General features: G+C 37.4%; 2 protein-coding genes across 6 annotated transcripts in view; both read left to right on the top strand.

The window, feature by feature from the left end:
- The window catches only part of SEMA3D (semaphorin 3D), a 142,973-nt gene extending 135,010 nt beyond the window's left edge, over positions 1–7,963 (top strand). For all 5 annotated transcript variants that reach the window (XM_065839042.2, XM_065839023.2, XM_065839050.2 and 2 more), the window contains exon 18: positions 4,912–7,963. In XM_065839042.2, coding sequence (XP_065695114.1) covers positions 4,912–5,325 — 414 coding nt within the window. In that variant the 3' untranslated portion in view covers positions 5,326–7,963. The remainder of the gene's footprint in view (positions 1–4,911) is intronic.
- Positions 7,964–24,675: 16,712 nt separating this feature from the next.
- The window catches only part of SEMA3A (semaphorin 3A), a 521,794-nt gene continuing 519,892 nt past the window's right edge, over positions 24,676–26,577 (top strand). The window contains exon 1 of the mRNA XM_071803502.1: positions 24,676–24,682. The gene's annotated coding sequence lies outside the window, so the exon portion shown is untranslated. The remainder of the gene's footprint in view (positions 24,683–26,577) is intronic.

Genomic DNA, 26,577 nt, shown 5'->3' with positions numbered 1-26,577 from the left:
CAATACCTTGAGATTTTTAAGACTAATATTTTTAGCAGTTTCCTGGGAGGGAGGGTGGAAATAACTCTGAACTGAGATACAGCACGTGACATTTCTGCTTTGATTTGGATTTACTGGGAGGAATTTAAAATTTAATTTTAGAATAAGAAGTTATCTTCACCTTGAAAATAACAGGAATCATGTGTCTCCATAATGACATTGTACCAGCAACATGTTCTTCATTTTCCTGGTGGCTTCTTGGAAAATAAAAAAATATGTTAAAACAAACAAACAAAGGAGCAAAAACAAAACAAAAACACAAAAAACCACAACAAATTAACTCTACAGCTGTGTTAGTGTTAAATGATTATTTCCCTAGTACAGGAGAAACAAAGTCATGTAGTAACAATAATGCCTCAAAAATCCAGAGTGATCTTTATTTCCAGGCAAATGGTGAGGACAAGCAATAGAGAAACAAAGACAAATGTAAATTCTCAGCAAATGTTCCTCATTTTCCTTTTTCCCCCTCTCAATTTGTTCAGGGGTTGTATTTAACCCATGATTAGTCCAGCTTTACCTCTAACATTTTTTCACATGTTGATTAATGAGGGAAGGCAGGCTTTGAAGGCACTTTCTTCTCCCAGACAGGTGCAGTGTTTTAACTGTGAAAGAGTTGACATGTGAATTATTTGTAAAGAGGCAACTATCTAAACACATCATTAGCAAAGGACAAAAGGCATTCACCTAACCTGGTGCTACAGTGCTTTCAAATCATTGGTTGTTTTCCAACTTACTGATTGTTTAAAGATTTACCATCATTATTGGCAATGCATATTTTTGCTCCACTGTTAAATCCAGCTTGTGAAAATTGTTTGATTTGCATGAAGATCTTTCCCCTTTGTCAAATATTGCCAGTATCTATGGCATATTCCATCCTTCATATAATGTAATTTAGGCAAACTTAAGTATTTACAATGTTGATAAAATACTGTCAAGAAACTGCTCCCACTCCACTAAGAAAGGAAAGTTAATGGTAATAAATTGCATCATTTTTGTGGTTTATAATTGGTTCCCTATTGAACAAAACTATGTCTCTCATGTTTAATTTTTATTGTGTGCTCAAATTTAAGCACATGTCAGCAAGCTTTTATGAATTAAAGCCTTTGTGCTTCTGAGTTGTTAAATCCTATTTACAAATATTTTAGGAGAGTTATTGATTATGACATGGGGGTGAGGGGGAGGGCAGTGAACAACGATTGACCAAACTAAAATTATGTCTTTTATCTAACTAGTCTTTTCACTCTTCCCAAAATTTAATAAAATATGTTTTACATCTATAGGTCAGGAACCAAAGAGCACATTAAGCATTCAAGTGAAAGGTTAAAGATCTACTACCAAGTAATGAAATGCCAGGTGTTTATGAAACTCCAGAGCCCTGTGGGAGAAAAAGTAGAGAAGAAAGTCAGGAAGAGTTCTGAACCTATGGGTAAAACAACATAAACAGGATACTAAAAAGAGAAGTGGGGGGAGGAAGCTGTAATGAAGTGTTGCTTAATACGTGTGAAATTGGAGCCATAATTTCATCTTGCCAGAGGATAAGAAAGGAATGAACAATGAAGGCACGGAGAAAGAGGAGGTGACAGTCACCGTAAATCAATATCCAAGGTTAACACAGGACATTCTGTAAGAACGCTGCTTCATTAAAAATAGGAGTCGTGATGGGCTGGGATTAAGGGACACAACCAATTTAGACTCTGTTAGCTTTCTCTGTGGTATCCCAAGGCAGAGGGGCGGCAACTCCATCAGTTTAGGACTAGAAAGTGATGGCTGCTACACAAATAGTAAATAGTCATGCGTAGCAGGGTGCTGGACTTGGGGGTCCAGTGAGCTTTTCAAGTCTAGAACTGCCATTTTTCTGCCTTCCTTTCACTGAAAATAGGCAAAGCACTAGTGAGGACTCCTTGGACTGGCACCTAGCCAACCAAAACAGCCAGCTGGAGACCTTCCAAGTGTAGGAGGTACACAGCTGTCAAGACGCTCTAGACTACAATACTGGCAGAGCCACCGATAGGCAGATGCTACTGCTGCAATTGCATCAAGCCCTGAGCTCAAAGAGTTCTGTCCTGTTTTCACTCAGACAATGTGGGGGTCTTTGCATCATGTCTTATGAAACCCAAATGTCGGGAAATTAGCTCCTTCTTCCCATCCTTTTCACTAAATTTCTCAAACTTGAGTCTTTGTGTTGACATGAAGCCCAGGCAGAACAAAGAGGGGCTTCCTTGTCATATCACAACAGCCAAGCCTCCAAGCACTCCCACCTGGCCCCTGCTCCTTTTTCTCTCTGTGGAGGACAGCACCACAAGGAAACATCTGCCCTAGACACATTTCTGCCTACAGCTACTTATTTGTGGATTCATTTATATATTTTATGCTCCTGTTTTTACTGTAAGAAAGCTACATTTACTTGGAATGAAGTGTCACTAGCTGATAAAATTGAGGATTGCTGCCCTATGCTGTAGGTTCTGGAAAGGGAAAAGTGGTATTTTCTAGTCTGTCTCCCTGCTGTCTTCCGTATATGTGCTTGTGGCTTGACCATGATCTCTCTGGTTCAAAATCAGTGTAGTAAATCAAAAGTAGCCTGTGTTCATGTAGCACCTGTTGTCAAGACAATCGATTTTCCAGGAATTTCCTGAAATTAGTGTGATTTCATCCTGCTGGTACCAAGTAGGCATGCTTATCTACAGTCTACAAACAAGAATACTGAAGCTCAGGGTTGACCCAACACCGTCAACTGATGGCAGGAGCCAAGAAAATATTTGGCCACAGAACCAGGCAACCAGAGCCGTGTTCTGATCAGGCTTTCGTAGCAGCTGATTTCTTATCTCTGCTGCAGTCAGATCAATGGTAGTATACAAGCCTGTATGCATCCATCAACATGTCTATCTGTCCAGCTACCCACACACATACGTATCTACCTATCTAATCTATATGGTACTGAAGAGTATTACAACTGATACAATAGTAAACCAAAGTTTTACTCTCTCTCTGTGCGTATATTAAAAAATGTGTGTATTGCTTTTTTTTTTTGTGATCTTTAAATTATCTCTCAAATCATTTAACCCTTTCAAAGTTTCATAGACGCTTAGAAAAGGGTAAAACCGAAAGCCCTGGAAGGTCATTTAATTCATCCTTTTGCTCCGAGAGACCCTATCATGGATAAATACTAGTGAGTTAGAATCATAACAGATGGAGAATCATATGTATGTATACATTTTTTCCCATGGAGTAGAAAAGGGAATCGTGCAGACTTTTTACATAAAGAAACAGTGTGTAGCTTACCCACTGTGAATAAATCTAATTTAGTTATCTATATGCCTCCCTGATCTTCATCCTCTGAAGTTTGTGGAGGGTCAGATGTGCACTCTGGGAGATTTTCCAGATTCTGTGTTGCTTCTCTCTGCTCCCACTCCTTAAACCCACTGCTCAGCCTTGTGCTGGAGGTTTTCTACATGATAACAATGCCACCAGCAGTGCTGAGGCTCTGTTTAAAGCTCAAGCTTTGCTGCAGGCTGAGCAAGCAGCACTCCAGGTCCTTCGGTGCTGTTGAGTGTTGCAGCCTCTGCGTGGCAGCAGAACATAGCGTGCCTGGGAGGTGACAGACTTGGACTAGACCAGGGACACTTTCAAAGGAAGTGCTGATGTTGGACAGAGGGAGTTAGGCCTCTGCTTCCTACTTCCACCTCTGCTACTAATTTTTATATGGTCTTTGGCAAATCACTTACCTCCTATGTTCCCCAGCTGCAAAAATACTTAGGTGCCCAGTGCCCCATCATGTGGACTTTTTTTTTCCTATTTTATTGGGAGTTAGGAGGGAAGTAACTTCAGCATTTTTTTGGACTTAGGTTGTTTTGGAAATAATTTTCATATCACCAGATATATAACTTACCTGACAGTGTTATTACTCTAAGGTGCACCTTATTTTTAACCTGTGAGTCTTGCTGCATTTTTTGAAATATTTCCATTTGTTAATGGAACTGCAGTTCCATGTTGACAGACTTCAGCTCTCACTTGCAATCTCCTCTTTTCTTTTCTCTTTTTTTTCTGTTTTCTCTTTTCTCCTTTATCCTTTCCTTTCCTTTCCTTTCCTTTCCTTTCCTTTCCTTTCCTTTCCTTTCCTTTCCTTTCCTTTCCTTTCCTTTCCTTTCCTTTCCTTTCCTTTCCTTTCCTTTCCTTTCCTTTCCTTTCCTTTCCTTTCCTTTCCTTTCCTTTCCTTTCCTCTCCTCTCCTCTCCTCTCCTCTCCTCTCCTCTCCTCTCCCCTCCTCTCCTCTCCTCTCCCCTCCTCTCCCCTCCTCTCCCCTCCTCTCCCCTCCTCTCCCCTCCTCTCCCCTCCTCCCCTCTCCCTCTTCCTCAGTTCTTCTACACAGATCTTAACAATAAAATAATTGTACTGAATTGTATTTTTCTGAACTCATTGGGTACTTTTAATCACTTTTCATTAGTTAAAACCAGGATCAACCTCCTTTTGTAAAACCCAGTTGAAGAAGACCAGGATCACAGCATTTCACTTTAAAAATCAGTAGTAGTATTTATTTTAAGTGTAATAGGTCCTCAGCACTCCAGATATATAAAAGCATCCTTGTCTATTGGGTGCATTACAGAAACCTCAAGAAGGATAGTTTAAAAATGAATGGGATTTGTGGAACTAAATAGCTACCCTTCCTTGAAGAATGTAGTCTAACATTGCATTTTAGTGTGATGAGTATTTGAAGGGTGTCCTGGTATGCACAGGCCCCACTGTGTGTTGGCATCTGAGGGACAGACCATGTCATGTGCCAGCCAAGCATTTTCTCCACCTCAGTATTGCACTGACACATGTTCTGTTTTTGCCAATGAAGCTCACTTATCTCAATCTTCTTTGTCCAACCCCACAGCTGAAGGCTGATGAAAGAATCATCAAAACAGAGCACGGGCTGCTGATCCGCAGCTTGCAAAGAAAGGATGCAGGAGCCTATTTCTGCAAAGCCCAGGAGCACACCTTTGTCCACACCATCGTGAAGCTGAATTTAAACGTCATCGAGAATGGGCAAATGGAAAGCACTCAGAAAACTGAGGATGAGGAGGGTCGGGTGAGGGATTTGCTGACGGAGTCCCGGTTGAGGTACAAGGACTACATCCAGCTTGTTAGCAGCCCCAGCTTTAGCCTGGATGAGTACTGTGAACAGATGTGGCACCGGGAGAAGCGGCGACAGCGGAACAAAGGTGGTGCCAAATGGAAGCATGTGCAGGACATGAAAAAAAAGCGAAACCGAAGGCACCATGAACCAGCCAGGCCACCGTCTACATAGTTTGTAAACGCTATTTAAAGAAAGGACATTTTTCATGAAAAAAAAAAAATACTGTGTTCTGGTTTTGTGCATCTTGCCTATGAATTAGTACTGCTTCTTACTGAAATCAGATAACTCACCATCACTATTAATCTGTATGAGACTGTACAATGGGATTCGATACCAAATAAGATGTTCCTTATTAGAGTACCACAAACCAGGCAATAATGTCAAATACATTCATTGAACAGAAAAGATGTACACTTTTAGCTGATTCCTGGGTAGCCTGAGGCTATGTGAGCTGTGTTCTATACATCCTGCATAATTTTCATGTAGGATTTAGTGTCTGTGTTCCCATGTTAATATTTGATGCCATATTCCACCCCAGAAGTGGCTACATTTTAGAGGAGGGCAGATGTAACTCTAGTTCTTTGGCATATTTCTGAATAAAAAGCACAGTAGAAATGTGTGACAGATCTGCAAAAATACCTGCTAATTTACCCATCGGGTTTGTTTACAGCCACATGGGTGGGGTTTGTTAGCACAGAGAAGCATAGCAAAAAATCAAATTAGGTATTGGCTTAGGGACAACATTCATTCTTCTCATAAAAAGAAAAGAGAAAATGTAATCATAGTTTAAGAGAGTGGAATTATCGAGCTTTGCTCACTAGAGTTTGAGTAGCCATCAGTTTGCGGTCCATCTGCTTAAAGGAAATGTTGACTCTAATTGAAACTGTCACAGAGATGCTTGGTAGTAAATTTCCTAAATGGTCCATGGAAGGTATGTGTACAAATCCTATCAGCAAATAATAGGATTCCTGCCTGAATCTCTCCTATCTCTCCAAAGGCTTGACTCTGACTGTTCCTCTGGCCCTTTGCTAGTTTTGTTTTATGCAGAGGAAAAAATAATACAGACAAAAGCAAAGCTAAAATGAAAGACGATGAGGGAAATATTTAGTGACTGAGACCAGTGCTCTTGACACAGAGCTGACATTCCTCAGATGTGTGTATTCTTTGGGATGTTCTCCCAAAGGTCTTATGTATTTTTAACTTGAAAATTTGAGTTGTTGGGATTAATACTTTTATTATAATAAAATAAAAGATGTCCATGTGTAAATAAAACCTGTAAGTTAGAAATTTGCTATATACCGTAATTTCATTTGTAAAATGTTCCTTGTTCCTTGGTTCATATTTTGGTTTTAATAGTGTAAGTTTTCCCATATAAGCAAGAAACACTGGCCTCATTTTTATCTATTTTACATCAATGTGATTTCATTGATTTTATTCCTGATATGCAGCAACAAACACAAGCTCAAAATCAGGTCTACTGTCTCATAAGTTACAGGCCCCCTCTCCTCTCTTCCATCTAACCTCCCTCCGTTTTGCCTTTCACGCCTTTTTGAGTGTGAAATGACAAATTAACCACTTCCTCACATGGAAGAGAGCTTTGATGGATACCAAAATGACAGACTTTACTTGTTTCTCATGCATTCTACAGATCTTGATAGCAAAGTCTGTGGGAAACCCCTGTAATTGGTGTGCACCTCATTAAGTAACCAAAAATGTTGGCTCTGAAAATTGTAGATTTGCCCTTGCCGATGCTAGTGTTTGTGTGTGCATTCAGTCCCTGATCTGTAAATGTGTAGATCCAATTTGCATCGTTGTTCATTTCCTCTCTGTTGAAAGTCAGATATGGTGAAATGTTTGTCAGATTTCAGAAAGGAATCTCAGCTTACCCACATTTCTTGTAAAACCCGAAAGCCGAGTTTGCATGTGTTGTATAAAAGCCAGCGACACCATATGTCATTAATTTTCAATGCTTTTTTTAATAGGAGATGTATGAGTTAATTAGGAGATATTAGACAGCATGCGTACAATGCTTTGATAGTGTAAAGCACTGAGTGCTAAATATTACAAAATACATCTGTGGAGAGGAGGGTATTTCTCAGCACAGGACCTTTAATCAGCAGAGAGACTGATGCTGAAGATACTAACCAGTTGTACAGCACTTTGAGAACACACAGAGAACTTTTTGGCATTTTTGCTGCAAAATAACATTGGCCAGGCATTTCACAAGAGGCTCGTCATTTTGGGTACCTTGATTTTAAGGCCAATTAAAACTAGTTAAAGGAGGTATGGGGAGGGGGTATTAAACTACTGCCTATAAAGCACCCTAAAACAGGGATACTCAATATTCTTGGCTGGAAGGTTATGCTGTCACCATACAGAGCCTGACCAATTATTCCTTATTAGATTTTTATCAGTCCGCGAAGTCCCATTTCTCTGACTTGGACATTAAGTAAATGAGTGGAACTACACCAAGGCTATGGAATAACAGGTGGTCTGCATTCACATGCACTGACAAATGGCCTACTTTTCGCCCTGGTGGTGACACAGTACTTCAATTATTGCATTTCAGGTAACTCTCATCACATGTTTACCTCCTTCATAAAAAAACAAATAAATTTCTTCTTCCATTTTTTTTTTTCTCCTCCATGAAAACTGAATCATCTGATTTATGTTTACATATGATTGGGGGTATGTATTCTACAAATGAACCCCCCCCACTGACTTCACTAGAAGTCTGGGATGGCTAAGGGTCCCAGTGCTGGGAGCATTAGTTTTAAATGGTTGAATTAAAATGTTATTACTCTTAAAATCAACTTTTATTTCTTTTATTTTAAACATTGTTGCAATGAGATTCTTCTTAAAGAAATGACCTCATCATTCTGGGGTACACTGGTAATGGAGAACCCTAAGTGAGATACAAGGCCTCTTCGCTCATGGGAAATAAATTCAATATCCTCCAAACCAGTGTGCTATATTGGGTTTATGCCACCTCAAGCAGCATATTTAACAATACTGCATAGATAAAAGTCTGTATTTTGATACACTAGGTAAGATGTACATTATGGCTGGCAGGGCTAGTACAACTCCTCACACACAGCAGGTATCACACATGCAAGGAGGCCGAAGTACCTTGGAGAACAGGCAATGAGAGAGGTAGATCAAGGATCACTACAGGACATAAAATAAGGTTTTGTTAGGCAGGACTCAGCAGTGCAAAGACAAGAATAAGAGCAGGAGGGGCAGTGGGTCTTGCCACAGCCTCAAGTCCCAGAGAGTGGTTCAGAGGATGAGCTAGCCCAGAAACTGTAACAGTAGATGAGCCCCCTCTTTTCAAAAAATTTCATCTTCTGTATAATATAAATGCTCAACTCAAAGTCTACTTAAATTTAAAATCAACGATTTAGGGGTCAGCTAGGCTGCTGCTGAGTTAAGATGAAACTGAGCCTTGTCACCTTCAGGAATTCCGTAAAAATTAAGTTTGGGTCAAGAAAGAAGTTGCTTTCACCTTAATAACTATTGCTTTTAAACAGATCTCTTAGCGCATATGATATATCATAGATATTTATTTACATATTCATTCAACTGGGAGTCCAATTATTAATATATTATCTTTTCCTTCAACAAAGCCTTGCCATTGATGTTACTTCAGTGTTGGACTGAAGTGGTTTCAAACAGATTCTTGGAATAACCAGCACAATGTGAGATGTAGTTATAAAAATGCTGCAAACTGAGATAAGCTTTAAAGCCCAACAGGGTCCTAAACTTTGTAGCGATCTTGCAGTCAGTTAAAATAAAACAGAAAATGGGATTAGCAGAAAAAGGAATAAAGTATTAACACTTATTGTGATAAACTAGTTCTGTTACTGGAAACTGTTCCAACAACAGGTGTGAACGTGTGTTCATGCCATAAGCAAATACTTTTATCTCCAATCAATTGAACTTACATTCCTTGAGGTATTTAAGAAGCTGAATACTTTCTAGTTCATATGTAGATTTTGGACCTTCTTCTTATGTCACTAATAATGAAGTAATTAGGTTAATGCAAAATATTTCCTCTGGTTCATGTGCTTTTGAGATCAGAAGACCCCTACAGATCAAATGCTATGAACATTTTAGTCTCACCATTATGGATATTGATCTACATTTGACATATCAGATAGTGAATAATTATTTGTTATTGTTACAGATTATTCACATAATAAGCCTGTGTCTCAATGCCTCAATATTTAATAATGACTACGGGAAACTGAGTTTGCTAATGTTTTGCCATATGGGCAGATGTGTATAGGAGTACATATACAAATGTCTTATTTTCTGTTCATTTTGTAGCAGAGATTAATTTGCAAAAGCCGAATGTGATTTTAAGAGTCAGGATTCAGCTCAGCTACCACTGACAGCACAGTTTAAAATCTTCTTATAATCTATTTTTTGTCTGGTAGTCAAATACCCAAATTTATGTGTTCTTCGGTAGAGTATATTGGCCTGGTTCTATTTGCACACAGTTGTACATGAGATGTGGAGGTCTAAGGAATTACATCTGCATGCATGGAAAATCAAGCCCACATGTCTCTCTAATATATTCTGTTACATTTTATAAAATTTAAATGGTCTCTATAGTAATATTTTACCATAGTGTTGTTAATATTACCCTGAACTAAGCTTCTGTCATTAGCTGAAGTGTGACATTCTTTGCAGTTGTAATCCAGATTTCGAGGTTTGTAAAATAAGTTCATTACAGTAACAAAAAAAAAAAAAAAAAAGAGGCATGGGAAAATAATTTAATTATAAACTCTAAAAGTCAGATTTGTGAGATTTTGTTTCTATGTATCAAAATAGTGGTTATCCTAAAACGTGTCAGAAATATCAGTATTTGTTTTCCTTTTTTTGATCAGGTAAGGATACACAATTAATTGTAATCTTGAGTTTATCACTTGCCAACGTGTGGCTGAAACATCTGGTCTGATGGCTGTGGCAAGACTGGGTTTATATTTGCTTGTTTTTTTTTTTCTTCCACCAGTTAAGCCCATTGTCTCCTGCCTTTGAGACTCTTGTCTGTCAGGTAACCCCACTTTTATGCGAAGGAATACTTCAGGATCTCATGTTTCCTTGACATACATACATTCCTATCTAGTCATAGTATCACAGATGATGACTTTTCTGAGCATCAGATTTTGCATTCAGTTGCAGATGCAAACCAAACACTGTGAAGTGGAGACCAGATGGGCTTTTCATTTATAAAGGAAATTTTTGTGACTGTTGCTTAGAGCTCTTATTTCTCCTTTTGCTTATATGGCTGTTGTGTATAATTCTCCAATTTAAAATCAAAGTCTTTTGTGCTTTAAAGCATAAGATTTTCCACATGATATAGAAAAAAACAGAAGCATATATCCCAGTGATCTTTTTGATTGTGACGGACTGCTGATAAATAGTTTCAAAAAGCACAAGTCAAGGAATTCATCCAGCCAGCCATAGATGGCTGTGGTATTTGTAAGGACCTCAGACACATCTTAGTTTTGGTGGTGTTTCATATTGTTTCCTTTCTCTTATTGTATATAAGTGCTTCGGTTGTTTTGGTGGGGGTGGTGGTTTTGTTTGTTTGTTGGTTAGTTGGTTTGGTTTGGTTTGGTTTGGTTTGGTTTGGTTTGGTTTGGTTTGGTTGGTTGTCTTTTTTTTTGGGAGGGGCATGGAGTGGGAGTTGTTTTTGTTTTGGTTTTGTTTCTTTTTTGAATGTTGCTTTTACTTGTTTTATTTTTCTATTTTTATTTTCTGTTTTGTTTATCATGTATGTGTGTGTTTGGTTTGCTTTTTCTGTTCTCATTTTTTTCATGTTATTTCTGTTACTGAAAAGAGCCATGCCTGAAGCCAGATGCTTTCTGGTAGTGCAACATACGATGAAGCAGTAAGAGGAACAGAAGGCTTGAGCAGATATTTTGGTGTGGAGACAACATAGTATATTTGCAAGGGGCTGAGTCTTATGGCTTAACTGACGATGCTGAGAGTATAAAGACCATTGTGCCAGTTCTCTGGCCTAGGTTGATGTCAAGGCTAGATTTACAGAAGGTATATTTTTAATTTCTGAAATATTGTCAATATAAACAGATCCAGAAAATCTGAACTGTTATTAGGTCTGTTATCTATACTTGCCAAAAATATTGAAATTTAAATAAAAATATAAGAACAGAATTTCAGGGATTTCCACTTTCTAAAAATTGAATTCAAACCATATGAATCTATGAAAATACAAATTAAAATTAAAAATAGACTATCTTCAAATTTTTACTTTTTTTTTTTTTCATCTTTTCTTTGCATGTGTTTCCATTACTCTCTCCCCCAGTGACTATCTCAGGATGTGTATTGGTCGGGAAGAAGGGAAGAGACTAGGAAAGCATATAATATCCAAACTCCAAAATGAAAAGTCACACTAAACAGACTTGCTGCAAGGATTATGATTAATACCTCACATTTGACCAATAAAGACTGTATTTTCTCCTAAGCTGAAATTCATCACTCCTGCAGAAGCCCAGCAGAGGAATTGCATACCATACACCTTCTTTTTTAATTTGTAAGGTATAAGTGGTGCTTAGGTTGACTTTGTGGGTGAGGTTGATTTTCACTCTGTAGTATAACTATTTATAAAATGTTTAAAAACATTTTGATAAAGTATCTATTTGTAAATGGTGCGGCTCATTGAGTTGATATGATAACTGAAGTATAGCTTAAATAAGCTATGTGTTTGCCATGCCTGCTGTTTTACTAAATATTTAAATCTTATATGCAAAGGTAATTGAAACAAATGCATATTTAGTCCTTGCTACAATAAACAGCAAATTCTGAGGTTTTGTTTCTTTTTTAAAGCTATGTCAAACTGCAGAGCAAAATAGGAGATTTCAGAGAAATAAAGTCAGCATCATGTCATGTAAATGGGAAGGGTATTAATCCAAGTCTTACCTGGATAAGGACTGAGATTCACCCCTCAACTTGGGACACACCTAAAACCAACAGACTGAGTCTGCAGAAACTGCTTAGAGACACCACATTCCTCACAGTGATTTAGATTAATACATGCAAAGCAATACACAAAAGGCAACTCTATGTGTATTAATTTAAATTCAATAATAGCTTTTTAATGCATGCATTTCTACATGATTAGCAACTACCATTGTCCTTAAAGACTGCACTGACATTGTGTTTTACAGTTACTCTCAAGCCAAATTGATTGCCTATCCATCTTGGACTGCCTCAGGAGCACCTTTGGCTCTAAGGGAGTGTGACTTTCTCCTGCTTCTCAGAGTGTTTTCAGGATGGGGGTAACTGCAGAGAAGTCAAGATTGTTTGGCTGTCTCTGTCCACAGCTATGGGGAGATGGAAATTTTTGGAAGAAAACAATTTAAAAAATCTTTAGACAGGAAAATAAATAGGCTGCCTGGTCTACCTCCTCTTCTAGTCTTCAGCACAGCCCCCTGTGTTTTAGGGGATTTATTAAAGGTTAAGGAGGCTATTTTGTTAACAGACGGTCAGCATGTTATTTCCAAGGACATCCTCATTGGTGCACTCAAGGATGCCTGCTTCCCAGTTTCATGCTGTGTCCATTAGACCACGATGCTTCTGACCCTTTGCTGGGAAAGGTCCCAGTACTGCTGGCCTGAAAGCTGACGCCAAATCCCAACTGCGGCAATAGCATTCTGCTCACCTAAATTCCACCTGCAGTTGCAATTGGATACAGTATTCTTCATTTCCGAGTCTGAACTCTTGTTTCTGTGTTACCATGTGCTGCTAAACAGCTGCTGTGTTCCCCCACTCCCTCCCCACAGGTGGCTGCATTTGATAATGTCTCATGTAGGATCAATCTTGGTCCCATTGAAGTAAGCGGGAATTTTGCCAGCGTGTCCCAGATCTGGTCTGCATCCAGCTGGTAAAGCACTTTCAGCTCCTGCAGGAGAAGAGGTGTTCTGCACAGGATGGCTGACTACCCAGGTTCATTTGCAGAGGTGGGTGTCAGAGAGAGAGAGAAAGAGAGAAAGAGAGAGAGAAAGAAAGAGAAGAGAGAGAGAAAGAGGGAAAGGAAGGCAGGCAGGCAGGAAGGAAAAGAAAGGAAGGAAAAGAAAGGAAAAAGGAAGGAAGGAAGGAAGGAAGGAAGGAAGGAAGGAAGGAAGGAAGGAAGGAAGGAAGGAAGGAAGGAAGGAAGGAAGGAAGGAAGGAAGGAAGGAAGGAAGGAAGGAAGGAAACCTTTCAGCTTCTTTCTGCTACCACTCAGTAAGAAATTAAATGCAGCACTGTTTTGTGTGCACTCAGAGAAACAAAAGCTAATTAAGCTGAAATCTGTCATTTTTTTCTGTAAGGATTTAACAGGGTCGAACTTCAAGACAATTAGTGATGAGTCTCGGGAAGAAGCACATGAGCTCTTCCGCAGTTGCTCGGAAATATTTCTGGAATTGATTGGCTTCCTGAGCTTTCTCTGCTCCCCTCTTTTCAGTGTGTGGTGCCTCTTTTCGGGCCCTTAGAAACCAGAAGGACTGTTAGCTGAGGAAGTCTGTGCTTTAAGCAAGAGGTATGAGGTAAAATCTGACCCTTCATGATTCAAATGGCGGGAAGTGTTCTGGGATGTGTTCACACACGGAGTCCATATGTACTGTGAAAATAAGCAACTGGGAGCTAACAGCCCGTTCATAATCATTTATATTTCTGCAAAGTAAAACATGGTGTAGACGATACTTAGGGGTCCATATATTTTGCACCACTGTGTCCATGTAAGTATCACATAGAGTAATAACCATATTGGTGCAGAATGACAGAGTCTGCAGTTCCCAAGAACATTTCTGCAGAAAGGTTCATCAAATACTGGACAAAAATATACTCCAGCTTACAGAGGACGAATTATGAAATGCTAATACACATAATCTCCCTCCTCTCTTTTGCTTAAAATTCTTTATAACAATTTGTAACTGAATATATAATGGAAAAAGTTAACAAGTGTTTTTAAGAGTTGCTAGATGAAACTGAAGTGTTGTTAAGACAAGGAATGACAAACCTTGACTCTTTGGCCAGAGCTTGATTCTTTGCCTTGCAATAAAATTTTTAATCACTATCATTTTTTACATCTTCCAGTGTTTCAATTACATTACATTGCAATTACACCTTTTAGTGTTGGATGCATTTCCACATGCAGGAAAGAAAATCAGCAGCAAAATAGCAAGCTACTACTTTTCTGCTTCTCTCATGCAGGTAGGTGTGGTACCTAATTTTCTCCCAGGAAAACCTGGCTGTTGTTTTTTCCCTCATAAAGAAAACAATTGCTAACACTCAGTGTTTGGACTGTATCTGCTGACACATACTAGACTTACTTCTCTCTGTGTTTGGGATTAATCTGAGTAATTTCAAGTTGAGCACAGGTGCTGGCATGTGCAGCACTGAAACTGTTGTTTTCGCTTTGGAAGTTGACAATTTGGGCACAAAGGAGGCTTTTTAAAAAATACTCACATGAGAGTCATTGTCATTAAGGTTTATTATTTAAGGAAACACAGAATTTTGTTATGGAATCAAAGTAATATACATTTTGGGCAATACTGCATTATAGGAAAGACTGGTCACAGTATAAAATTGTTGCTCCCCTTAAGGGAAAGCCGTTAGATGTCAGCAGCTAAGGTAGAATTTGCTCCATTCCCCAAAGCACAGCAGTGGACCAAAGCTTTTTGAAGGGATAAGTAATCAAAAAGTTGCAGGAAACAGTGATAGTTCTCCTTTAATGGAGGAAAGACTAGAAATCCCCTGTCTCTTAGATGTCTTAATTTGTGTCTTCCAACATTCTTAAGGTAAAGAAGGTAAGGTATGTATGGTATACTTAGGATATAGTAAGGGTATGCATAGGCTGCACTGTATGAGACCTGCTCTAGTTCATGCCAAACAGGAAGATGTATCTATTACTGGTTATTATATGGAAAAAGTGCCACTGATCCCAGTTACATGGGAAGCAGGTATCTGGCCTTGATAACGTAAAATTGCAGATCCAGTGCCCATCCTCTGATTCTTCATGTGTGTATCTATGCAAGATGGTGACTCTGATGCCGAGACGTGCTCAGAAAGTCTTTTGGGCCTGAAACAGTTGCCCAAGTGACACAAACAGACTGTGTGACTGTGACGTATACAAGAATTTGTGGATTTTTGTGAGTCAGTGGGGTATTGAGAGTAAACCCAGCACGGCATAGTACAAGAAAACTTACCAGCTGCTTTTCTAGACAACATTTGGGATTGCCAGTCATTGTTGTCAATCTAACCATCAGCTGTTTGGTTTTTGTTTGTTTATTTTTTTCCCATTTTTTCCAACACCTTTTCAGCTTTGTGTAGACAGCACAGTCATAAAATCCAGAAGAAAAAATTTAATTGTGGAGACTAAGCAGCTAAAGCTCAGGAGTTGTGTTGCCAAGTGGCTGCAAGTGTTCTTAAGGATCTAGTCCTAAATCACAAATTTTGTCATTTGTAGTACAGAGAAATAAATGAACTCTGAACATTAGGACACAGGCTAGCAACCCAACTGTTGAAACAACCTTTTTCTGTGTGTATCAGCCTTTTATTGCAAAGAAAATTTCTGAATGTGTTTGAGCTTCAGTTGAATGTTACAATGTCATCTGCAGGGTGCCACTACATAATGAGGAGAGGAAGATTGCTTCAGTTAAATCAAAACCCAAAGTTTTAAACAGGGTGGAAGTTATAGCATGTTTCAGTCTTCAGAATGCTCAGATTTTTCTGCTTGAATTAAGCTGTGGGCAAGGCCAAAATCATGAGAATTTGTTTATCTGGCATTAAGGCAGTTTCAGAAGGATGGAGTATGAGTCTCTGCTGGCGTAACTCTTGTCCACACAGAAGGTAATGGCAATAGAGAATATGCTGCCAGGTCAGAAAATCATAATTATATTCTAATTTTGGATAGAATGGATTATGAGCAAAGTATGTTGCATAAAACAGGCATATTACACCTTTCTTTTCAAATTACATTATTTTGTGAAAATAAAACCATAGAACATGAATAGGCAACCATCAACCATTCTGAATCTGAACGTTGTTTCCTTTGTTTCTTTTCCTTCCAGCTGGTAAGTATTTTTATTTCCTGTTATATTTTTTTTCTTTCTTATTCCTGAGGGGATGGCATATTCTCATCTGGAGCATGCTTCAAAGTGCATTTCTGACTAGAGGATTTAAAATACAGTGAAGAGGGTAACAATGTTTTATTTCACTTAATGCAATCTAAACTCCATCTTGCAGAGGTGCCTTTATCTCAAAAAATCACAATTCACTTGTTGCATGCTTCAGCTTCCCTCCCTTTTTCAATGTCACTAGAGCAGCATATATGAAAGTGCTCTATGATAAATGAAAACGCTCTGGAATATAAGTGGTAGGAGGCACAAGCTATTTTACGCACTGATGCAACTCCATTCTGTTCCTAATAAAATAATCTTTTCATCATGAGTGCTCTTGTCCTTTTTCTCCAAACACAACACAAAATCTTATGGGTTTTATTTTCTAGCTTTTGTTGTTTGCATTACATGTTCTGCTTTTGTTTAGACTGTAAGGAGACTATTTTTATGCATAACAGAATGTAGGATTTCATTTATGGATAGAAGTTATTTGAAAGAGGAAAACACAATACTAAGAAACTGTCAAAATTTCAGACATAATACAGGAAGCTTGTTTTATGCAACCCAGTTGGCTAAATGAAATGACAGGAACTCAAAGACCTGGAAAGTATATGTGTAAGACTGCTGTATTTCTTATACTATATTGTATTTTGTCATATCATATTTTTTCAAAGATGAATCTTTTTTTGTTTGCATAATACAGACAATTAATCACAAAATTAATACAACAATTTAATCACAAATCTGAACTTTGGCTGAGACATGTATATAAGTAATTATGATAACAGAAACTGTTTAAGAAACATTAACAGCAATACATGTCCTAGGAAAATTGAGAAGATTTAAAGAAATCTTAGTCTGGAAGAAGTGACCATTAGTTTAGCAGTCACACCACCTTCTTTGGCAGTGATTTGATAATATGTGACATCTGTAAGAGAGAGAATTCTAAAATATGGAATCTTGATCATAGCTTTTTGGGGACAATGAGAGATGTATGTATGACTTTTAATGACAGATCCTAAAATATATGAGGGCAAGGTAAGTCCGAAACTAACTGAGTGACTAGGATTATATTGTGGTGTCATAACCATCATTGTTTCAGAGGTGGCAGAATGAATAAGAAACTTTATGCTGAAATGAAGATAATAGCAATTTTTCATTTCTTCATAGAGAAATAACGGAAACGTTTTTTTTTCTGTTTTTATTATTTTGGGAAAAATACATCTGTGAGAGTGCTGAGCGTCTGTTTAAAACAAGAAATAGAATACACAGATGTTGCATATTTGTTCCTATGTCTTCATAGATATTGTTGCAGGAGCACAATATTTAAAAGGAAAAAATAAAAATATTTCAAAGCATTTTCTGAAATGCTGTTTTATATCCCATACACAAGGATCTTATTTTATTACAAAAGATATTCTATCAAAGGCTGTTGGCAAAAGCCATCATTATCTGGCTGTGCCATTTGTAACTTTACTTCCTATTGAAATATGGGATCCATCTGCTCACTGATCACAGGATAACAGCCATCATTCCCACTTGCTTACCATAAATGATATATCCGAAAATACCAGAAATGTGATGGAGTACAATCCCAAACCTTGGTCATTCCCTTAAATCATTAATGGTTAACTTAATTTAGGCCAGACTGATATGCCTCCAGCATATTGACTCAATTCCTGCTTCAGTAAACTCAGTCTGATTCACTCTTAAATTTCCAAGGCATTTCACATTCTCCTTTATATTTTTCCTAATAGCTTATTCAAATTTGTGTCCCATTTTAGTGCTGCATTGGTACAATTTGAATGTGATCCCTATGATTTAGCTTAGTCCTTGCTGTAATGACAGTTTTTCTAAACCTTTAAGTGAGTGCATAACAGAGTTCAAAGGAGATAGCTATGAAATCTGTCACACTAAGGACCAAATCCATGACGTATCTACTACATGGAAGTTGGTCAACGACTAAATGAATTTGAATGTCACTTAAAAACATGTTATGTCTCTGTGGGCAAGTTGATGTATTTTCAAATTCCAAGAGGTCTGTATATAACATTTTCTAAAGAAGAAAACTTTATTTAAAGGATGAGTCTTACTTGAGACTATGGAGTCAACATCAAAAATCTGGTCTTTTGCACTCTCATTGGTATAGGTGATACAATAAGCAGCCAGGAGTCATACTGTACACAACTAGTGATCTCTCAAACTCCATACTAAAATAGCCTAAACTGTGTTTGAGGATAAAAGGATAGAGGGATAAATATATTTCCTTTTATTACTCAAAATTCCTTCCAAATTAATTGTCTGAAGTGATAATAGATTTGGGAGTCCCTAACTCCTGCTTTGGCAAAGAGACCACTCTTTCAACCTTAACACAGTATGTGTTAGTAAAGTACAAAATTATTTGTGCTACTGAAAGATTTCTGCTTTGTACATTCATTTATCACCTAATATAGTACATAGGCATGGTCATAAATTCATTTTGCTTGAAAACAGCTAAGAAGTCTCAGAGCTACACAGATATTCCATGTGACTTGATCAAAGACACACTTCCACTGCATAATTTTAGAATCCCATTTTGCTGTCTGACCTTTGCTAAGTAGGACTCTATTAAACGAGTTGTCTTGTTCAAATCTTTTGACCTCTCCATGATTAGTTAGCAGATGATGTAAGCAGTGTTGAAGAAATGGGTTGTAAGTCATCCTCTGACATTGTTCCTCACTAAGCAACTTCTCTCATAAGACCCCACCTGGAGTATTGCATTCAGCTCTGTGACTCCCAAAAAAGGAGGACATTGGCCTGTTGGAGGAAGTCCAGAGGAAGCCACGAAAATGGTCAGAGGGATGGAACACCTCTCCTAATGAGGAAAGGCTGAGAGAGTTGGGGTGGTTCAGCTTGGAGAAGAGAAGGCTCTGGGGAGACCTTGTCAAAGCCTTCCAGTGCCTAAAGGGGAGCTACAAGAAAGCTGGAAAGGGATTTTTTTCAAGGGCATGTAGTGACAGGACAAGGGGTAATGGCTTTAAACTGAAAGAGGGTAGATTTAGATTAGGTATAAGGAAGAAATGTTTCACCATGAGAATGGTAAAACACTGGAATAGGATGCCCAGAGAAGTTGTGGATGCACCATCATGGGAAGTGTTCAAGGCCAGGCTGGATGGGGCTTTGAGCAATCTGGTCTATTGGGAGGTGTCCCTCTATTTAAGGTCCGTTCTGACTCACAGCATTCTATGGTTGTAAAATAATTCAATTGATTACAACGAAGCAGCTTCTGTACTATAACAGCATTTGAAAAGGTTTGGGCAAATTTCAGCTAAATTTGAAGTCAACTGTTATTTCACAAAATGTAGTAGATACATCTGATTTTCGTTTGAAAGCTTCAATTGAAACTATGTAAATATAAAATAACTAAAAAATTCTAGCTTTTCTGCCAAAAATTTTTAACGTTTAGCTAAGTCACGCATTGTATTTTGTTACACATTCTATAGCAGAGTTAAAATATGGTGCGTCTCTTTATTTCAGTGTTTTTTAAATGCCAATAAGTCTAAATATCCAACAACTCCTGTGTTGTCTGGGGTGAGCTGGGGAAGAAAATGACAAAAAATAAAATAAAAAAAATAACTCTTATTTGCCAAAGTGAAACTTGCTCAAAATACCTTTTTCGTGTGTTTGTTTTTTTGTCTAGAAGCAATGATTTAGTATTGAACATGGAATATTTCTATTTGCTTTGGAGTGCAAGAGTAGGAATCTGATTGAATTATTTGTGGATTTACATTAAGATATTGCCATAAACTGTGAATTCAGTGTTTCCAGGGAGTCTGACTTCAAATAAAAGATTTTTAGAACCATGGCATTAAACAATTGCTAGCATGATCATGAGGAATTGACAGAAATACTTTCCTTTTTCTTACTTCCAGCTAGGAAAACACTGCTAAGCATCATTCTAAGGCTTTGTGGAAACAGATGGTATGTGATAGGGCAAGACTATTTCAGACTAAAATGTGCTCACTCTTTTTTCTTATCATTCTTTTCATTTTTGCCAACTGTCCTTCATTATAGTAATTTGTGTGCATATTTTCTATGGAGTCTTCTTTCAAAAACATAACCCAGACCTTTAACATTTTCTATGCTTCTGTGCTGAATCAGATCAAACCTGGGTCACCAAAGGAAAGGTGCTTGTATTTTCTGTGTGTGCATTTTGCCACCCTGTTCATATCATTTAAAAAATGTAGTTAAATCCACACAGACTGGTTTCATTTGTGAATTTAACCTCTGCAAAGGTAAGACCAATAAAGACCATATCCAACTGTCACTGTGTTAGATCAAGATCTCAGGCTAAACATATGGTACAGAAAGATATAGGTATATAACCCTCAAATCTGGATTTGTGGCATTGAATTTCTGTTCTTACTTGGTAAAAGATGTGACTATCAACAGTACAATTTTCTCAGCTTATATAGCTGGAAGTCTGGCATGAGGATATATCAGTATATATTATAAATAGAAAAAGACCAGATTTAGTATGCACTGTTTTCAAATGCCCATCAGTACCACTGAACAATTTAGCAATTAGACCTGTCTTTATCCAATATAGAACAATTTTACTAACTCCTACTATCCTTGTAGACAAATGCTGATTGGAAGCAGAAAACTTTTTGTTGTTTGTTTTCTATAGGACACTATGGAATAGTAAAGTGCATTTCTGTTCATTTTCTCTACTAGACACCTCAGCTTCTAGAGACAAAACATTACATCACAGTGAGTGGCTAATCTATTCTACTATGGTAATTCCTATGAATATAAAATATACCTAGAGTTAAATATAAAAATAATTTAAAAAATAAACCTTAAAATGACGGGTTTTGTTTTGTTTTCGTTTGGTTTTGGTTTGTTTTGAATATCCTCACTTCTGCTTTGTCGACCAAAACCCAGCACTGTAGCTATATTGATAATGCAAAAGAAAATATTAGGAAGAGGATTAGGGGAAAAAAGAAACTAAAAGAACAACAAAAATAGTCTTTACTCAAGGTTATTTTTACATGCTTAGATGCCCTGGAATTCTGCACTGTGTTACATCTTTTGGGGATTGAAAGATTGAGAGAGAGAGAAAGAGAGAGGATGCCCTGGAACAAGACTCAGTGTACTCAGAAAGGTAGTATTTCAGAGAAAGAAGTGGAAAATTCTGCTTTCCAAAAGGAGTCAAATTTAATGTTCATTATGTTGATGTGCCATTATAAACAGCAAAGTCTTTCATTTACTGATAGGTGTATGGCTTTTCAGGTTGATTTTTATAACAAGGGAAAGCTTCGTATTTGAGGGTAATTAATCTCACTCACAGATTTTTAATGCATTGCAGGGGTTTTTCCATATGTCACGTTATTAATGCAGATTCCATCTTTCACTGTGAACTTAGAATAAGTTAAGTAACTATTTAGATAACCCTCAAAGGCAATACTTTCCTACAGACATTTGACTATTGTGGTATGAATCACTAAAACAATTTACTTTAACAAAAAGTAAAAATAAAGTCAACTTCTGAAAGAGGAGAGGTTTTCATTCCCATGCTGTCTCGGAATTTATTTGCCTATTAATGATTCCATAAAAACATAACTGGTCATATTGCATTCCTGATTCATCCAATAACTTTTTAGAAAGCTGGAAGACTAATTGCGAAAGTGATTATTTATAATATCTGAGTGCTTTATTCAGGGGACCCATTAAAAGCATAAACAGTGGGGACAGAGGAAGGTTACAACTGCTTTAATGAAAAGAAGCATATGAAAGTTTTATACAAATATCACTCCTAAACTTGTCTGGATTTTAAATAAAGGCTTCTAATGAAAATAATGCTTTCCTTCAGAGGATCCAGTATGTTTTATACTAATCAAAATAGACTGATTTACTCCCAATATAGCTATTCCACTTCATTTGCCCATGCTTTTGTAAGATTTTATTTTGGTATTCCCAAGATCAGATGCTTCCTTAAAGCCATGCTATTTAGTGAATTAGTGAGAATTTAAGCTTGTACTTTTAAAAAGAAAGACTCCCAAAACCACTACTCTAACTTAAGTGATTTTCGCTTCGTATGTGATGTTTCTTTTTCTTTGATTGTTTGGTTAGATTTGTTTAATAGTCTTATTATTGATAAATCAATTTGGTGGCTATCTAAGATCAGAATATTTTACATTAGCACTGCTACGAATCTGCTTTTCAATGAATATAGCACCCCTGAGGGCCAACAGGACAAGTGGTATCATATACTGTCTACTGTTCCCTGGCACATCCAAAAGTATTTTATTTACCATAGCCATGATACGTGGGTTAAATGATGAACTTTTTGGAAATCATAGTTTTTCCCTTCACACATTTTCACTTTTCACATGGTGTTAAAAAAAAAAAAAAAAACAAACAAGTAAACAACAACAAACAACAAAAACATAAAAACAAACAAACAAAAAATCCAAAACAACCAAAACAACTGTTAAGATCTCATGACAATTGTTCCCAAAAAGACAGATGAGACTTTTGATTATTTTTTGTTGTTAAAATATGTTATTTCATTCAGACAGAAAAACCTTGCTATTCAGCTTCAAACTATTTCAGTTTTAGTTTCATCAAATGTGATTTTGGATGGAAAGAGAGAAGAGAGAATATGGTGTTTAACCCTCCTGGCTTTGTGTGTAGTGGTCTTAAGCATTAATGCATAAGGACACTGAGCGTGGATAAGACTTAGGTTTTATCTGCCTGTGACAGACTGATTTTACATGTTTGCAAAAATGTAAAGATGATTTGGAAATCTGAATATTTCATATTCCTTGTTAATGCCCTATATCCACACTCAGTTCAGACTAATGCTTGAAATGATTTTCTGAGACAAGTTTTGCTTTGTTTTCTAAAAAAGAATAAAAAATTGTGAACAATATCATTAGAGTCAATTCCAGTCCCTCATTTAGCCTTAATCCTGGATATTTCCTACCTCACTGGAATAAAATTTATTTTGGGTTATTCAGTGACTGTAAGGTATTTTTGTAGTGAGTTAATATTTTCCTAATATATAAGAACTTGCTGGCGTATTTTGCTACAATTATTCCTCAATTTAACTAGTACTATAGTTTTTATATCCCTTACTGTTCTAAACCATGATATTTCTCATTTTTTTCTTTCACTTCCCGGTCTTTGAATAATATTCAACCTGAGATATTATGTGAGCAAGTCACTCTTCTACTTTATAGTGACAGCTCTGGACTGTATGAATAGACAGGAGAGGTGTGTGCAGACAGTGTGGGAATAGAAACTTCTGTGGATGGATATGGGAGGACAAGGACATTGACAATGGTGAATGATACCTGCAACACATCTATCCACATGTTTTGTGTTACCCGCCTCAAGCTACATCTGTGAAATAATCAAGAATATGGCACGTAATGCCAATGTGAAGGTAGGTATAATGTGAATGAGGATCCACATCTGGAATGTAGATGCCCTCCTGCAGAGTTAGGTAGCTGAGACATCTGTATCTGGATACATCCTGGAGCAAAAACATACCCTTACGTAGGGAACAGCGCAACATATTGACCTTGGAAACATTTATTATGGCTGGAGAGGGATTTTTTAGACAGAATGTTCTTACCATTTCTAATTTTTAGTTGATGGGTAGGGCAGGGGACAGCTTGTGTTTGATGTGGTGAAGAGGAAGACATGGCAAAACTCTCCACCGAGCTCCTCCTGGGAGACCAGGAATGAATTACATGTGACAGATGTTAGTCACTTAATGAATAATTGGAAGGGCCTCAGATACAACAGTGATGAGAGCAGTGTAAGAACCCATGGAGAATATAATCATGATGGTAACAAAAGATGGGGGAGTGTCCAGCTTCAGAGCAACATGCCAAGAACATGATCTAAGAAGTTAAACTGGTTAAAATATCAACAGATCAAACTGAGCAAGGCTGAGGTATAAGTCATCCTTCAAATTGCATATTTGGGACTGAATTTGCATTTAAAATAACAGCTCGATACTGTTCCCACTGAACTCTGTGGCAAGCTGCCAGCTGACCTCAGTGGGAACTGACTTAGGGCAGAAGCTACTGTGCAAAGTGCTGAGCTGGTACACTGGGAACAAAATACACAATCTGAATGCCAGAAAATGCGTTGGCAGGCAGGGTAACACCACAAATGACTAAACCCAGTGATAAAGGACAACATAGTCCAGGATGGAGAATCAATGGCAGCAGCCAGTTGAAGAAAATAAGGCAATAAAAGATGGACTAGAGAAATACATGAAATCACTACAAACATCTACTTGTAAGAGAAGGGATTTGGTGTCCAGACAGTCAAGTGACACCACAGAGATGTTCTGGTGCTGGGGCAAGTCTGCAGGGGACAGGTTGAATGGAATATCAAAACCAATACATTGTGCTTATTTCTCTTAGTGTGAGAATGGATGAGAATCAAAAAATGTGCTGATTTGATATGGAACCCTTTACTCTTGTGGACTGTAGGATTAACCACAATAGCTATATACAAATCCAGAATAAAACCTCTGCCTACCTGAAAAAATGGACAGAGCAAGGCAAGTTCTGCAAGCAATTGCAATATTGAAGAAAACACCGAAATGAAAACAAAAGAATTAATCAATTTTGTGAAGAAAACAAAGTGCTAATGTAAAATGGAATCCTACATGATTTCAGTTAATGATGTGACCTGCACTAAGAGGAAATCAGCAGTGATAGAAATGACCTTATTGCCCTGAGTAAATGACAAATGACATCTAATGTGATTTGAACTAACAGTTTAAATTAAAACATTGCATTCCTGACAATCTGTGCCTCTCTGAATGAATGTGTTAGGGAAATTGTCACAATGGATCTGCCTTGAGACACAGCACAGAAAATGGAAATCACCCAGAACATTGCCATTGTTGTTGCCCATGCTACACATTAGCTTCTTGACTTTGATGTGTGTTTGAGCTCTTCAACTTATTAGCTTCCATTGCATACAAGTACCAAAGCATTCCTAACATAATCTTTTCATGGAAATCTCGCTGGTATGTGAGATCACTTGGGCATGGATCACCAATCACTGGAGCATGTTTTAAGGTTGCCAGAGTCAGTGGAGATCCATGCTGACCCTCTGGTATACCAGGGTGTCACGAGTTTATTAGGTCTAGTATCATGACTGTGGCAGCTGTATTTACTCCACTATGGGGCCCAGAGTCCTTGATTTAGGTCTCCTTTTTCATCAGAAGTGCACTAGGGCAGAATTTTAGCCACATAGGAACCATGTTCCTATGGAGCTGTGTTTTTATGAACAACCAAAATTAGGAGTTGTTTATTATACTACTTGTGCTGTTAGTAATGGTAACTCTAACACTGAAAATTTAAAATCTATCATGTACAATATATTTTTTCCTTTCTTTGTAGGAAGCTCAGAGTTTTTTGAGTGTAGTTTGTTTTGTTTTAATATCATTTCAGAAGAAAGTTTGTCAGCATTTTTGGTACTAAAGACAGAAAAATATCATGTTATCTTCACAACACAGGTAATTGATTCAAAAAGAATGCTTCATTTCCATTACCTGACAGCTACAATCACCTCACTTTTATTAATATATACTTCTGATATCAAAGGTCCTTTTGACTTGAATAATAAAAGTTTTCCTTTGAAATCAATGCTTTCCTTTTTTTTCAATGCTTTTATTTTTAATGTCAGTTCTTGTTTCCATTGCCTAGCACAGCACAACTATGCAACGTGGTTTAATTAAAAAAACACTTTGTTCAATATTCTTTCTGTCTGAATCTAAATGTAATCAGAAATAGCAGAATTGTCATTAACAGATTTTGTTCTACAGAGGTGACCTAAACTCTATAAGGTTCAAATTGGTCTGTGACTATCTGTTTAGTTTCTAAGAGCTAAGTTGTCTGCTTGTCATCGGAGTTTCTGTGGAAAAACAGGAAAAAAAAAAAAAAGAAAAAAAAAGAAAAAAAAGAAAAAAAGGCAATTGTTGTTGACCTACTGAAGGTGAAAGTGAGGCATCTTTTTCTGCAGTTGTTAGGATATTAAATCTCTCTTTATAAATCTGAAGTACAGAAACATGACAGATGTCTATAAGAATGGCAGATAACAAGGTGAAGGATCTGAGGCTTAACCAATTGCTCCCTGATGTCAAACTGAGAATCAGCAGAAATAATCATTTTGGCATCAGACAGGAAAAGTCAAAGGCTAGGATTTAATGTCATCACAGAAGGATTCTTCAAATAAGCCAAGCAGGTGCTTACTAAAGCATGATTATTTGTTGTATTTA

The sequence above is a fragment of the Patagioenas fasciata genome, chromosome 1 (assembly GCF_037038585.1).
Source record: "Patagioenas fasciata isolate bPatFas1 chromosome 1, bPatFas1.hap1, whole genome shotgun sequence".
Classification (NCBI taxonomy): domain Eukaryota; kingdom Metazoa; phylum Chordata; class Aves; order Columbiformes; family Columbidae; genus Patagioenas; species Patagioenas fasciata.
Note: the sequence above shows the minus strand (reverse complement) of the source record. Positions and strands in the feature narration are given on the sequence as shown.